General features: G+C 43.9%; 2 protein-coding genes across 15 annotated transcripts in view; one reads left to right on the forward strand and one right to left on the reverse strand.

Moving 5' to 3' along the window:
- CBX3 (chromobox 3) lies at positions 1 to 12,438 on the reverse strand. Of its 7 annotated transcripts, none has more exons than XM_064506283.1 (7): positions 11,184 to 11,296; positions 9,945 to 9,987; positions 9,533 to 9,583; positions 5,544 to 5,686; positions 3,773 to 3,938; positions 2,282 to 2,376; positions 1 to 644 (listed from the first exon to the last, which is right to left on the reverse strand). In XM_064506283.1, exons 3-7 carry the CDS (start codon positions 9,554 to 9,556, stop codon positions 518 to 520), a joined length of 555 nt encoding a protein of 184 aa, XP_064362353.1. In that variant the 5' UTR covers positions 9,557 to 9,583; positions 9,945 to 9,987; positions 11,184 to 11,296; the 3' UTR covers positions 1 to 517. The 7 variants fall into 7 exon arrangements, with proteins under 7 accessions (XP_064362353.1, XP_064362352.1, XP_025959555.1 ...); XM_064506282.1 differs by having other exon boundaries at positions 11,180 to 11,296; XM_026103770.2 differs by lacking the exons at positions 9,945 to 9,987; positions 11,184 to 11,296 and adding an exon at positions 12,120 to 12,438.
- Positions 11,397 to 14,576, forward strand: part of HNRNPA2B1 (heterogeneous nuclear ribonucleoprotein A2/B1) — a 19,468-nt gene continuing 16,288 nt past the window's right edge. For 4 of the 8 annotated variants that reach the window (XR_003259716.2, XM_064506277.1, XM_026103767.2 and 1 more), the window contains exon 1: positions 11,397 to 11,583. Coding sequence is in view for 7 of the 8 variants with exons in the window: in XM_064506277.1 (XP_064362347.1) it covers positions 11,554 to 11,583 (30 nt within the window). In the remaining variant the exon portion in view is untranslated. Of the gene's footprint in view, positions 11,584 to 12,831; positions 13,151 to 13,507; positions 13,529 to 14,576 lie in introns of those variants that run through there. The other 4 variants (XM_064506276.1, XM_064506278.1, XM_064506279.1 and 1 more) reach the window with 3 other exon arrangements.

The raw sequence follows: 14,576 nt of genomic DNA on the forward strand, positions 1-14,576 counted from the left end.
TAAAGGAAGAATATAAAACTATTTTATTGACCACTGTTCACCAGTATTTACAATAAAGTAAACAATATACAGTCTGATAACATTCAAATTACTACAAAGTTAGTTTTCACCTGGTCTTCTTGGAACCAAGTGATCCCAAATACTAAAAAGAATAATTCTACAAGTTTAAAGGGCTAGGTTTGGGTAAAGAAGATACATGCACATCAATAGTATAGAAGACTACAAAACATCTGTGAGGTTGTTTAGACATTCATTATGATTCAGTAATAACTATGGAAGTTTATGAATGTTTTATAAAAGCTTTTACCTAATATGGAGGAAGTAGTAGTATCAAATGCTCTCTTGTGATAAATGAAACAAGTTGCAGAAAGCTTTTATTTACTTGCTGTTGATGCAAAACACACTACTTCAAAAAAATATCAAATTTGATTCTTGTTAGAATGTATGCTTCTCACATTGCTAATAAATCAAATTTTGGGTTTTAATATTCATATATATAAAAAAGCAATGCAAACAATTATTGTGCTTCATCTTCTGGGCATGAATGCCAAGTTAGTCGCTCTTCATAAAAAGCGATTACGATCTGAGGACACTTCACGTTAGCTTCTTTGGCCAGCACCAGATCTGCCTCATCAGAGTCTTTCCTGATGTAGAAGAGAGCAGGATTTAAAGAAGAAAAATAAATGCACAGTCATTAATTCAGTAACTAACTGTCATACTGGGGTGCTTTAAATTATTTTAACAGCTAATGGGTTTCAGGAAGCATAAGTATTGGTATAAATTTAGCAGCTCTTCATAGGCCATAAATTCTGAAAAGGATGTCAGTTAGAAATCAGTTTTCAGTATACCTTTCACTACAGCTATTGAGGATTTCCATGCTAACAGAAAGGTTTCATAGTTGTATCTTCCTCTCCTCCCTATGTTTCTTTTCTGTTTGAGAGGAAAATGCTATTCAAAGGAATTTAGATTAGGAATTTAGTTACCAACTGCAGTATGTAATGAAAGAATTTTATCTTTTAAAGCATAATTAACACTTTGAAGTGAGTTTTAAAATCAATAGTATCAGACTTCAGAGGTGATATTTGCATTCAAATTATATTTATTGTTTATGCAAGTAACTTGCTGTATTTCATACTACTATTCCTGATGCTGTCTTCAGGTAACAAAAAATTTCTGATCTGATATCCTTCAGACTCCATTTTAAAGCTTATGGCCGACTTTACAAGTCAGCTTTGTGACTACACACTGAATAAGTATGTCTGTTGCCTGAAATCAACAACGAAAAGACTAATGAATTGCTAAACTGAACAAAATATAAATGCTCCCTTTTGTATGTTTTCTTTGGTGTTGTATTCTTCCAGTTACCACAGCAGAAATTTCAAATAGTTACAATCTACATTTTGCAGCTAAGTTCAACAAAATATTTAGAGATTTTGAAAACACAGAGGGAGACAGAATCTTGGAAAGAACTAATCTTAGCAATCCAGACATGTCACATGATAAACCAATTCTTTGAAGACTACTCAATTTGACTCCATTCAGAGTCAAAGGCTGTGTAAAGCTATCATTCTTCTTTATCATCCTACTACCTAAGAAACCTGCCCACCAGCAAATGTTAATTCAGTCTCTCTTGTGTTCTGGACACTGGGTAGAGACAAGAAGTCTTCTGTAAACACCACAGCTAAGGAAGCTTGTCTCCTCCTACCCTCCCAACAATGCAAACTCTCCATCACTTTCCCTTCTAACAGTCCCATAACAATAAAGCTCTCCTTCATATTGTCTGTTCTTCATCACAACCTCAGCTTCCCCCACTGGTCCCTTCCAATTCTCTATCCATCTGGCTGTGTGCAAAACAGCAGGCACTATCGGCAGTTTAAAGCTTGGCTATCTAGGTAGCTTCTGCTTATTGAAACATGTAAAGCTGGAGTTTTACCTGCCATTCCCTCAGCAAGAACACTAGTGAGATCCTATCTTTTTCATACAAATGCCAGTTTTTCCATATCTTATCAGAATTTACTTTTCAAATTTCTACTTCTGTAAAATTTAACCTACTTTTATATACTTCTGTATTAAACTTTAACAGGATCTAAAGTGGTTTTGTTTTTTGAAGAAAGAAGGGAGTAAGTACTGAGTGACTATATAAGCTTTGCTTTTCTAAGAACATGAGGTTAGTAAGCAGACCAACAGCTTCTCTGTCTTACTCCTGAAATGGTCTCATTAGTCTAAGTGCAACTGCCTGTCCTCCCTTAATGGGGACCAGAACTGTCAATATAAAACTTACCATTTCATGAGGAACATAAGCTCTCCACTGCTATCTGTAGCCCCAATTATCCGCTCAGGATCAAGACCTCTTGCAAACCCTCTTGGTTTATCAACCTGTTGAATAAGTTGAAAGACCGTATCTAGTTTAGCATAAAATTCTGTTTTGGCATTAGATATACTCATTCACACACACATACACATGTATCAGAACAAAATGAAGTACAGCCCTACATAATTATAAAAGATATAATAGTTAGGTATGCCATTTTCGGAAAATTATCAATTTAATTTTTTCATGACTGATCTTCAGACTAAGTCATTTAGATGCACAATAATAATGATGATATTTCACATCAATGGTCCCAGCATGTATTTATGAAAACTCAACAGAAGAAACAGCGGTCTAAAATCCTTCAAGCAGATAAACAAGCACAGCCACTAAAAGCAACAAAAAGGGGCAAAGCAAAAATGCGCTCCTGAAAGTGGGATAAAACATCCTTTTCAGCAAAAGAAAAGTCTTGGGTTGGCTTAAACCCATTCTTACACTGCACCCATAGGGAGCATCTCAGCTCTTCTTGGCTCGCTAAGGTGAGATCCATATTAAGAAATATAGTGACTATTTCCCAAATTATTTCCTCTAGTTCTGCAATATCCTTTTTGAGACAGTAACTACTACCCTACCAGATGAAGCCATACAACTGACTTTATATGTGACTCAAGTATTATATATACTATTCACTAACTATTCCTTCTGATGCTTTCCAACGTCATCTTTTTTGACAGGAACCACACACTGAACAGCTGTCTTCAGTAAACCATTGACATTGCCAACCAGCTCCTTTTCAAATCACTACAGTATGAAAGCCTGCAGAAGAACACAAACTACTGAACACATTACAACGTGCATTATTTTGTACTTATCAGCACCAAATTTAATTTATCACGTTGTTCATTCTTTTAAATTGTAGGAGCAACCTACACCTTTAAGAAAAGGCAGGTTTTTTTAAATTCACCCTTTCTACTCCCTCTCTACCCCATCTCCTGTCCTGCTCTAGGTTAACTGTCTAGTCTTCATATTTTGCCACCTTGTCTTTCACCTTACATCAGACATACTAAATATGAAACCCAGTACAGAACTTTGGCTTGTTCCATTCATGAATCTTTTGCTCTGATACAAACTAACTACTGTTAACTACTACTGTTCATTAATTTATTCACTCTTAGCCAGTCTTACTTTCAATGATTCAGAAAGTATCATGGAACAGTGTAAAAATTTTTATTATCTAAAATAAGGTCAGTCAATCATCTTTATCCACCATTTTGGCAGTTTTCTTAACCTCCATGAACATTAACCCTTTTCAAGCCACAGTTCTAGGTGGTACACTATTCTTACAGTTTTAAACTCATGCTTGGTCTAACTCTCAGTCACAGTAGAAATTTTGGGGGGAGGAAGATAGAGAGGTAGGGGATACAGGAGAAACAAGTATTTAGGAAATGAACATATACTTACAGAATCACGTTTTTTCTTTGATTTACTATCATCAGATTCACTATCTGACAAAGACTTTCTTTTGGCACCATCTGTTTTTTCTTTACCAGCCTTCTGAGAGTTCAGAAAAGCTTCGATTAGCTCTGGGCAATCTAAGTTTTCTTCGGGCTCCCACGTGTTGTCAGCACTGAAACATACATACATTTATGCAAAACTAGGAAAAGAAGAAAAATGTAAACATGGCCACCTGGCTTACCTTAGGCAAATCATCTCCCCGTTATGTAAGACAGGTTTCTTAAACCTGAGAATACTTATCTTACCATCTTTATTAACCCTTCAGTCATCAAATGCAATACATGAAGAAATGAGCTCTGCTATTGCTGGGGACCAATTTTCTTAAACTGGAGATACAAAATAAGCAGCCCAATTAACTCTTATCATGTTGGTGAGAGTTAAAATAAACAACCCCCACCCCACCAAAAGCTACTTGTCTATTTAAATTGATCCCCTTCCCGGTAAAAAAACTCGAAAGATTGAGCATACAAACTATATACTATTTAAGACTGAACACTCGAGGAGAACACAGTATACACGACAGCAACTTCAAACAGCATAAATACACTAAGCTTCTATATACCAGAAATGCTCTCAGAGGTTGTCTCCGAGCACTGAGCTCAACTATAGTATATCTGGAGTCATTGCCCTCCCTCAGTTGACTACAGGGAACAAAGGTTCCACATCCAGAGCTGAGCATTGGAATGCTCCATTGAGTGTGCATTTTGCTAATTAAACTTTTAAGAGGTCCATGAACTGTTCTCTATGCTAATTAAGCACTTCATCAGTAATCCTCATGCACAAATACTATCACAACACTACTGCACAAGCAGAGGGATGCCAAAGATTATTTTCAGTTATTGAAACATTTTTACAACTTCTAATCAGACCATTAAATACTAAATTAAACCCACTGCTGTTTATACAATTATCACTACACAGATTTCAGGCACTAGAATGCAGAAAGTTGCAATGCAATCACTTTGGGAGGTATGCAACAATAATATGACTATGCACCTACATTCAATATAGACATTTAACGCATCAGCTTCTTTCAACTGATAAAGTACAGTCTGCCAGAAATTGGTGGGGGGAGGGGAAGGCACAACTATGAGCCTTCTTTGACAAATAACTTAAGTCTACCATAAGGTTTTCTTGAATACAGCGTGCTTACGTAAGTCTTGGGAAAGAGACTGAAAGATACCTCTTGGGTCACATCTAATGAAAGCAACCATGCCACAGAAACCTTTACAAAAATGTATCTAATTTGAGAGCAGTTCAGAAAAGAGCATAATAAACTATCTGCCTCAAACTCACCTTTCCAGAGATGTCTACAGTTTAAATCCTTGCAAACTTTCTTACTCAGAAATAACACCCATTCCACTGCACGTAATAAATACACCTATATTATGACAACTGCAAGTCTAGCTTTCTTTGATAGATATTGACACAAGCTAAATCAAGGAACAGTGGCAACAGAACAATCACCGGGGCCTTGTTAAAAAGTCCTGCAATATTTTATGAAGGACAAACACTAAGGCTACACATCTTTTCCTATTTTATTTTCATACTTGACTGCCCTACTTGAATATACATTTTGGATTTCCTTCCCTTGCATTCTTTAAAATATATCTCCATCATACAACCCTCCCCTCCACATGGTTATTTACATAATTTAATACATTACAGTAGAAAGTATTTAACATTCTATCAGAAAAAATAACAGGTAATGCCTTACTCCGTAAATCCTTTCCACTTCAAGTAGTATTCCACCTTTCCATTCACAACACGTCTGTCCAGGACTTTCTCCACAACAAATTCTTCAGGCTCAGCCTCTTCCACTTTTTTACCTTTGCCATTCTGTTTCTTTCCCATTTTGTGCTACAAAAGAAATTCAGAATGATATTATTCAGTCTTTTTTGCTTTACCTAGTTACTTCACTGGCCAAATCCAACTTTGCTCAGTAAACAGCAAAGAATCATGTATTTACTCCTACTACAGCCAGAAGCTCAGACTCCTTTTAGGTTAGCGCATGAGGTCAGGTAACCTGAGCCAGACATATTAAGTTTTTTTTCTTTTTTTGGTCAGTTGCTTAATGAGATACCCAACACTTAACACGAGTTTTTAAAAAGGTGAACTATTTTTGTCCATACAGTCAATGCCTCCATTCCCCTTATGAATTCAATGCTCAGAGTGCTACATGCTCAAAATTTACAAAGCTTCGAAAAGCTAACTCTATGCCCATGAAAAGGCAGAGGGCAAGGAACAGCATAAGGCAGAAGTAAAGAAAAGTGATAAGGGAACTGTGGAAATGCGTAAAATAGAAAGGGATGCTACTTGAAGGTGGTTACTACCTTTTCCTTCCAAAAAAGTAGAAGCTGATGGGAGCAAAGTTTAGGGTATATTGCTATAATAGGCAAAATACCCAACAATAACTGCTAACTGTTGTCAACAGGATGCATGCTAAGTAGCATTCCATTACTGCAGTCCCCTCTCATTCTGAACCACGCACCAATGTAACTTGCATTGAAACAGATGTCACAAAGGTGCAAAAATTCAAGACAGCTACACTTAAAGTACAGCACTTAACATGTAAATGAAAATTTGCTAACTTAGAAAAATATACTTTAGAAGTGGTTTAAGTTTACATTTGATACTTTGAATAATATTCCTTAAGTTCTTAAAATAAGTATTACATCCACATCATCCTCAAGGCATTCCCAGTTTAATAAGGCACAATTAAATGTAATAGAAGGACACATTTCAAAATTTCCCTGTTTGTAATCTTAAAAAGGTTGAAACAAGTCTATGATGTTGTCATATCACATTTCTGGAGTACTAAAAGACCAGAAGCAGCTTGGTTGCCATTTTGGACTGCTCCTTATATGGAAATTATTAAAATGGCAGCCATAAACTAATGGGAGCAGTATTAAACTCATAAAATGTACAGTCCTGCAGCACCCTAAATTGAAGCAGACAGAACTCCTTCCTTCCTAATGCATTTCTTACAGAACAAAAAGAGAGAAGCAAAAAAATCACAGAACACCTCAATTTGCTTTCTGGTGTTTTTCTAGTCCTACCAAGGGTTAATGTGCGTTAGTTTACAAATGCAGTGAAGCCATTTTAAAATTGTCAAATCTGTAGACTTTGCAGAATTTTGTCTCGGTGTAGTGAAGGTTAGAAAAAATTAGCATCTGTCAGACACAAAGTCAACAGCCGTCTTTTTCTAAAATGGAGATATGAAGTTGATTCTTTCTTTCCAAAGACCACTCTTGGTGCCCTTTCATTTTCTAAATTAACTTTTCCTCTCCTTCCCAAATATAGCTTTACACTGGTTAGCAACTCATAAGTGGAAGGTGCAAAGAAAGAAAGACAAGGAAAAGTTTCATATTTCCCTTTCAAACAGCAAGTGTCTGTACATGATTATATCTTGTGTGGCATTTTTTTCAATTTGGGAGTATGAAAGACAGATTATTTAAAGCAGAGAATGTATTTCCAATTAGATTTTAACTGCCTGCATATTCCAGGTGTTTTCTGAGCACAGTATTCAAGTCTGAAGAGCGTCAACTCAATCACACTGGCTTTTTTTGCCTCCGAAGGAAAAAGAACGTAATACTGAAATTAAAGCAAAATAAAAACAGGAAGATGTCCAACTATTCAACTTTCTTTCAAGAAAAGGAAGCGTGAAAGATGAGGAAAGGGTAGAAATGGAGAAAACAAAAAAGAAGAGGAGAAAAAAATGACACAGACTCAGTATACCATAATAATAACATAATTCTTGGGGATGAGGCAAGCAGGCCACAAGTGCAAAGCTTTCTATGAATGTTTTCATTTGGACTAAAATTCTTGCTTTCTTTCAATGTAAGATGAATTGTTTTCAGAAACTGTTTCCAGCTTCACTCATTCTTGTCATTTAAGATAAATGCTTTGGACTTCTAGATCAAAACAACAATTTTTTGCTTTCTAAGGCTAAGTACCTTCCATAAAAGAAAATGATTTTTTTTGAGTGCTGCAAGAAATAACAAATTCAAGAGTATGCTGCTTTTTTAAAAAATATTAAAGACTTAATTAGGTTTCTTGTGCATCAGCACTGCTCTAAGTGTTCTTAAGCCTCTCTAAACTGTTAAAATAATATTTGATTGCACAGCCTGCAGAAGTAGAGTATTTGTTAAAAACCTGTATGTTCTGAGATCATACAAGTCAATGTAAATCTCAACCTACAAATAGATATTATACCTGACTTCAGTTAAAGGGCAGAAACTTCACTAGACCCCTAAAACTCCCTTCTTTAGGGTTTCGTGTTTTAAGGCATAACTTGGACATTTGAACATTGAGAGCTCATCTATGGCTCATTTCTCTTTCTATATTCAGAAGTCACATGTGACAGATACAGATGTTCTTCAGTGGATAATCGCTCTTTTTTTGAGGGGTAAGATTATAACACTGATGTAACATTGTGGTAAATGGTTTTAACACACAAGAGGCAAGAAAATCAGAATTACAGTTCCAGGGCTACACTAATAACCTCTTAATACGTTTAGGTTTTGCATGCAAATACATAAGGAAGAAGAATTAGTTATGGTTCCCATGGGAACCATAACTGATTTTCCTGACCTGTGCAGCAAAATTCTCAACAACATCAAAAGATTAAAAATACTGCATTCACAGGTTCTCTCCCCTCCCTGCAGCCCCCCTCCCCCCTTCACAGCCTGGATAACTCCTTCTGTCCTCAAATTAGGGAGAAGTGGACAATCAGTTTCTAAAAGAAAGTTCAGATATTCACCCTGGTGAAAAATGTAAAATATTCTGTTATAATAAAATGTAAAGTAAGTACTCCATAGCACTTATAAGCCAGGAGTTAATACAAGTATTTAATATATCTTAATCTGGGTCAATTAATAATAATTTTAGTATACTTAAGAACAGGCCTTTTGAGTATGTTATAAAGCTATTCTTCTGCTCTCTGAATTTTAAACTGTATATATGTATTTTTGCTTACTTCCCTGCCTCGACCTCAGAGGCATCACACACCATATTTCTCAAGATCTCTCTCTACAAATACATGTATTATAGTTAGTTGAATGGTAATTAAAACAACTTCTCCAGCAACCAACTACCCTTAAAAGTCCGTAATTTAATGTCAAGCAAAGCTTTACAGGGACTTGAGATCCATGAATGCATCATTAAAATGGTCCAGAAGGGGTTGACATCTGATAATCTTTGCTCCTATGAAATTCAAATAAACTGTTATTTGTTAAAAAATCCTTTCAAAAGGCATCTTAACTATGCCACATCATTTCCCAATAATGTTATTTTTCATCAGTAAGGAGACTGCCTTTTCTCAGGCAATCAGTCTTCCCTGACCAGACTGGGTAAAATTAAATGCATACATGATTCTGACTTTACTTCTTTTTACTTATATGATGAACTACACAGTGTGCTGAAGGAGGCTAAAAAATCCTTAGTGTTTTCTATGATAGTGCACATAAAATGGTGCACAGTCCTTGAATTTTTGTTTCCCCAAAAGTCTCAGTAGAAATGGCAGATTTATTAAAGCCAAAGATAATGTCCTTTCTAGTAGCCTTACTTTCTGGATCTGAAATTTTGGTCAGAATAATGCTGGGGAGGGGAGATGTGGATGTATCTTTTAAATGGAGATGCCAAGTTATAAGTTTGAAGAAAAATGTTGATTAAATCCTTATATACTTTAGGTGTGCATGAACTTACCAATGTAGTTTTATTGGAGGCCATTTTTATTGCAGACTTGCAGAGCTTTTACTAGAAAAATGCATGACAATTAAAAGGAAGTTTACATTACTCAAAGAAAGGCATCCCAATACAAGCATGGTCCTTGTTCCAACCCCCATGTATTCACTGCACATAACATTTCTAATATGGATTAAATCCAGAACAAAAAGTAGGTTACTACTTTGTCCAGTGTAACCCAGTAACACACCATTATGCTAGCCAGGATACATGATACTGACAAAGTGGTATACAGGGTTGAAAAAAAGGTTTTCCCAAGGCCTTCTAAGGCTCAGAGATGTTTGTAGGGAAAAGGGGGAGGACCATCAGGGATGCGTATTTCCTTAAACCCAATAGAACAAGAGTGAAATTCTAGCAGTTAATCAAGATATACCTAGATGTATTAACTGCGAATCTGGTGGGGAGCAGCTACATATCTGTAGTGTAATAAGGAGTCACCCATTACTCTTACACAGTAGTAAATGCTTATAAACAGCAAAATATTATCTTAATGCAACTATAATGTTGCCTTCTGATTCTCAAGTTTGCAAGAGTTAAGGTTTCTGTAGCAATACGAACTCAGCTAAGCTGTACGTACTACATATTTAACCTAAGGACATGATGTTGAACATAATCCATCCCCTTTTCCATGTCGTCTCTCATGCTGGCCACCTCTGCAGGCATGTATTATCCCCGCCTGACTGCAAACTATACAACTGTTACAACCTCACATTTGCCTGGGCAAGGCAAGAGAAGTCCTCCTCCAAGGCCAGAAAGCCTCCTCAGCTCAACGATCCCGCCCAAGTCGCCTCTTACGCGCGAGGGGGGTTTTGGCAGCCCCACAGGCGGTGGGTAGGTGAGGTGGAGGGCTGGGAGCAGGGCCCGGCGCGGAGGGCTCGCCTCGTCTCCGTTTGAAAAGGAAGAGAAGGGGGAAAAGAAACGACCCCCCCCACACCCTCCGCCCGAAATCGAAACGGAGCAGCCCCCCGGAGGCCTGCCGGAGGAGGCCCGCGGGAGGCAGCACCTCGGGCCTGCGGCGGCCCACGTGAGGCCGCCGGCGCCGAGTTAACGGGACCGAGGCGGGCCGTGCACCGCGGGGGGGAGGGGGCGCGAGGAGCGGCGGAGAGCGCCGGCAGCCGCCCGCCACCCCCGAGCGCGGCGCGCCTCCGCCGAGGAGGCCGGGGCCCCTCGCAGCCCGCCTCCCCCGCCCCGGCGCCGCCACGTTTCCCCCGGGCCCCGCACGCCGCCGCCCGCAGCCTGGCGCTTTAACGCGTCGGGCGGGCGGGCGGCCGCCCCCTCCGTGCCGGCAGCGTGCTTTGTCTGCTGAGCGCGGCGGGCTCCGCGCGGGGGCCGTGGCCGCCGCCGCCCCCCCCCCCCCGGGGCCTGCAGGGCCACAGCAGGGCGCAGAGCCCGCGCAGCCCCGCTCCTTCCGTTACCCCCCGCCGCCAAGGAAGCGACAGCGCCTTGCGGGGGAGGGGGGGCCGAGGCGGGCTCCCCCCCCGCCCCCCCGGCTCCCTCCGCCGCGGCCTCAGGGCGGGGGCCGCGGCGCAGAGCGCTCCGCGGGGCGGCGGCTCCGCGGGCGGGAGCGGTTATCGAAGCGAGAGAAAAGAGGGAGAGAGAGAAGGATACAGACTTCACTGGTGCTCAGCCGCCTGGGTTCCCCGTCTCCTCCTCGCTCTCGCCCTGCGCGCACTGAGCAGCGGCGGCAACAGCGACATCTGAGGCGGGTTGAGGCGGGCGGTGGGGGAGGGGAGGGGAGGGGAGGGGAGGGGAGGGGTGGGAGCGGCTGGGCGGCAGCACGGCGCGGCGCAGGGCGGGAGGCGGCGGCTGGCGGGGCTGGGCGAGCTCTGCGTGCTGGCGACTGACGGGGCAGAGCGCACGACGCCGCCTACGCGCGAGCTGCAACCTCCTACCGTCGTCGCCGCCAGTACAGGAGGGGGGCCAAGACGTCTCTCCAACGGGGGGCGAGTGCAGGACCGCGTCAAGCGTCCAAAAGAAGGAAGATGCCTCGCGGCGACAGAGAAAGCGACTGGGTGAGCTGGGAGTGGCGCGAGGGGGAGCGGGCCCGGCGGCCGGTAACCGCCGCCGCCATGATGATGGCCGCCATGAGGGCGTGCTGGTCGGGGCGGCCGCCGCCCGCCGTGGGGCGAGCGAGGCCGGCGGCGGCGCGGGGCGGCGGCTGGGGCGACCCCGGGTGCGGGGAAGGCGGGCGGGAGGCGTTTGAGCGGCTTTGAAGTTCGTTTTCCCGTTGCTGAGGCGGACCCGGGCCGCCTGGAGCGCGGCCATTTCCCGCGTTGCGGCGAGGCGGCCTAGTCGTCAGCGAGCGCCAGGGAGGGGGAGGGGAGGGAGGGAAGCGGGAGTTAGAAAGCGGTTGGGGGGCCTTGGAAGTCTTTTATTAGCGGGGAAACGGGTCTGAGTCAGCTCGGGGTGCTTCACTCCGGATGGGGAGCCGCGGGAAAATGCGTGCCCGCTCTCCCGGGGAGCTGGGGGGAGGGGAGGAGAAGAGGGGGCGGGAAGAAAGGAGCAGCCCTAGCGCCATTTCCCTGGTGCGCGGGGCGGCAGCACTCACCCTTTGTCGCGGTGTGTGCGGAGCCGGTGAAAAGAGGAAAAAGGGGGGGAAGGAAAGAAGGAAGGAGAAAAGAAAAAGTCTTAAGTGGGTGGCTTGCCCGATGGGTTTCTGTCCGCGGCGCGGGGTAGAGCGGAGCAGGCTGCGGCGAAGTCTGCCTCCCTCCGCTGGCTCTCGGACCCCGGTGATGTCTCGGTGCTGGCGCCAAAATCTGGGCAGTTATCACTTCCTGCTACCCGGGCGGAGGGGGAAGGGGCCACCCCGCCGACAAAAGGGGGAGATGGCGGGGGCGCGCGCAGGCACTGCGCTCTGCTCCCGCCCGGGGCTTGCCAGTACCACAGGTGGCCCGGGAGGGGGGAGAGGCACGCGGCCGGGGGGGGGGGAGGAAGAGGCCTTTGCCTAATTATAACCCCCTTGCTTTGAGGTTGAGTCTTCGGGGCGGTTCGGCAATTTCCGGAGGGGAAAAAAAAAAAAAAATAAAAGCGACGCGGTGCCAACTGCGATCGGGGCCGATTCGGCTCCGCTCGGGCACGTATCAGAAGTCTTTTCCGTTGTCGGAAATTGCCGAGCGCGCCGGGTAGTCGATGACTGCTGCGTCTTTCTGTCCGGAAATTGCCGAGTGGAATCGGATCGCCATTCTTGTCTGTTTCGGCAAATTCCGGAAATAGCCGAAGCGAGTCGAATGGGCTTCCATTCCTATTTCGGCTTTTTCCGGCGACTGTCGAAGTGGATAAGCTCGACGACGACGGCTCCTTCGGCTCATTCCGGAGACAGCCATTACTAACGGAGTTGATGACTTTTTATTACGTGATTAAAACACATAGGGGCGTTATACAGAACTACTGCCCCTTTGGAGATATTTAACCTCCAGATTCAAGCTTTTTACTAAAACATCGGAAGCGAGTCTGGGCTGGAGAAGGAGGGCGCTAGCACGACGTGGAGCTGAATTTCAAATTACGTAACAGTTAAGGCAGCCATTACTGAGCAGTTGTGCGGTATTCTCAAGCAGGGATACGTAAACCATGAAGAATATGGTACGTGAAAAGGGAAAAAACAGATTCTGCTTTCAGGGAGGGTGGCGTGTTTGGTTATGCAGGCGAAGTGCTTTTTCAGGATCTGGGGGTTAGGAGCGGAGCCGTCCTCAGGCAGTGTAGGTCTGGGTGCAGCTGCCGAGCCCCGTTAGATGCGGCGCGGGTGGCGGCGAGGTGCCTTTCCGCAGAGGAAGCGTTAGCAGAGAGGAAGGTTCTGGAAGCGGCTGTTGGGGCTGGTGTGCAGCCGAGAGAGGAGGCGGAAGTTGCGGTAGCCCTACATGCGGGTACGAATTCTTAAGTCTCCTGACACATCCATTAGCCGAGCTGCTGTTAAGGTGGCGCTCCGGGGAAGGGAGGCGGCGGGGACACACGATTATGGAGGTCAGTTAACGCGCGGTCCGGGATTCTCCTCTGTCTGCCCTGTGAGACGCTGACCGGCCGGGGTGGCGCTGCCGTTAATGGCGGTAACGAGGGGGAGGGGTAAAATGGCGCCGAGACTCGCTCGTGCGAGAGGCTTTCAGGATCAGACCTAGGATGGGAAAGGGGGTAAAGTGGGAGGGCAGTAGGGGCTGAGAGGCAGGCTGCCGTGGTTGTCTGATCTTTATGGGAACAGAAAGCATCGCTTGCGAGCTCTTCCTGGTAACGCGTGTGTAGGTAGACGCTGGAAGCAGTTTGCAGCGGGTGATTTCTGTTTATCCCGAAGGTCCGCATGTTATTTAACTTTTTTCATCGGGGGTCAGTTGTTTGCGAAGTTTTTTACTTCCCGCCGCATCGCTTTCCCTGGAGGAGACGGTTGCTTCTGGGCGCCATTTTCCTCATCTAGCTGCGGGGGCCCCTGTTTTCCTGATATCCGCCACATGGCGGAGCCGGCACGGCAGCCGCTTCGCTCCTGATAATATCAGGCTGCGGGGGAAGGGGAAGGGGAAGAACGGAGACTGATGGATCCGAAAGCCATATAGGATGTGTTAGGGGGCTAACGGGGCGCGACTGCATAGCGAGTGGTTGGGGGTGCAGGGGGAAGAATAGTATCTTTCTAGTTTGAGGCCGGTAAACCTTATGAAGTGTAATCGCTTGGCAGTTTCCATTTTGGCGGGCAATGCCGACTCGGAGATCCCACTCACCTGTCTTGATTAACCGTTTTTGTTGCTCGGATTCTTAACTCTGCAGAAGTCTGCAGTCAGCTTGGAGTATTTGTGCCCATATTATGACATGAAACACATTTCCTTGGTCTGATGATAAATTTTCCAGTGTAGGCTTCATGCTTCCCAGTCTTTTGTGAAGTTTTGCTTTTAGCCTGTGAAGGAAGGCTTAAAATAAGTCCTATGGAAGATTTATAGATTTCATAAAGATTTTTTCTCACAGTTTGTTACTGCAGTAGAATCTATTCTGGAAGCCTTTGAAGAATTTCTTTTCTTCTGTTTTTTTTTTA

This window comes from Dromaius novaehollandiae, chromosome 2, assembly GCF_036370855.1.
Source record: "Dromaius novaehollandiae isolate bDroNov1 chromosome 2, bDroNov1.hap1, whole genome shotgun sequence".
NCBI lineage: Eukaryota > Metazoa > Chordata > Aves > Casuariiformes > Dromaiidae > Dromaius > Dromaius novaehollandiae.

Excerpts from the sequence above, each read along its gene's own strand:
- CBX3 (XM_026103770.2), bottom strand. The coding sequence starts at position 9,556 with ATGGCCTCCAATAAAACTACATTG. Across the intron at positions 5,687-9,532 it reads CCTCCAATAAAACTACATTG|CACAAAATGGGAAAGAAACA; the intron begins GTAAGTTCATGC and ends TTTCTTTTGTAG. Across the intron at positions 645-2,281 it reads CTTATGTTCCTCATGAAATG|GAAAGACTCTGATGAGGCAG; the intron begins GTAAGTTTTATA and ends CTTCTACATCAG.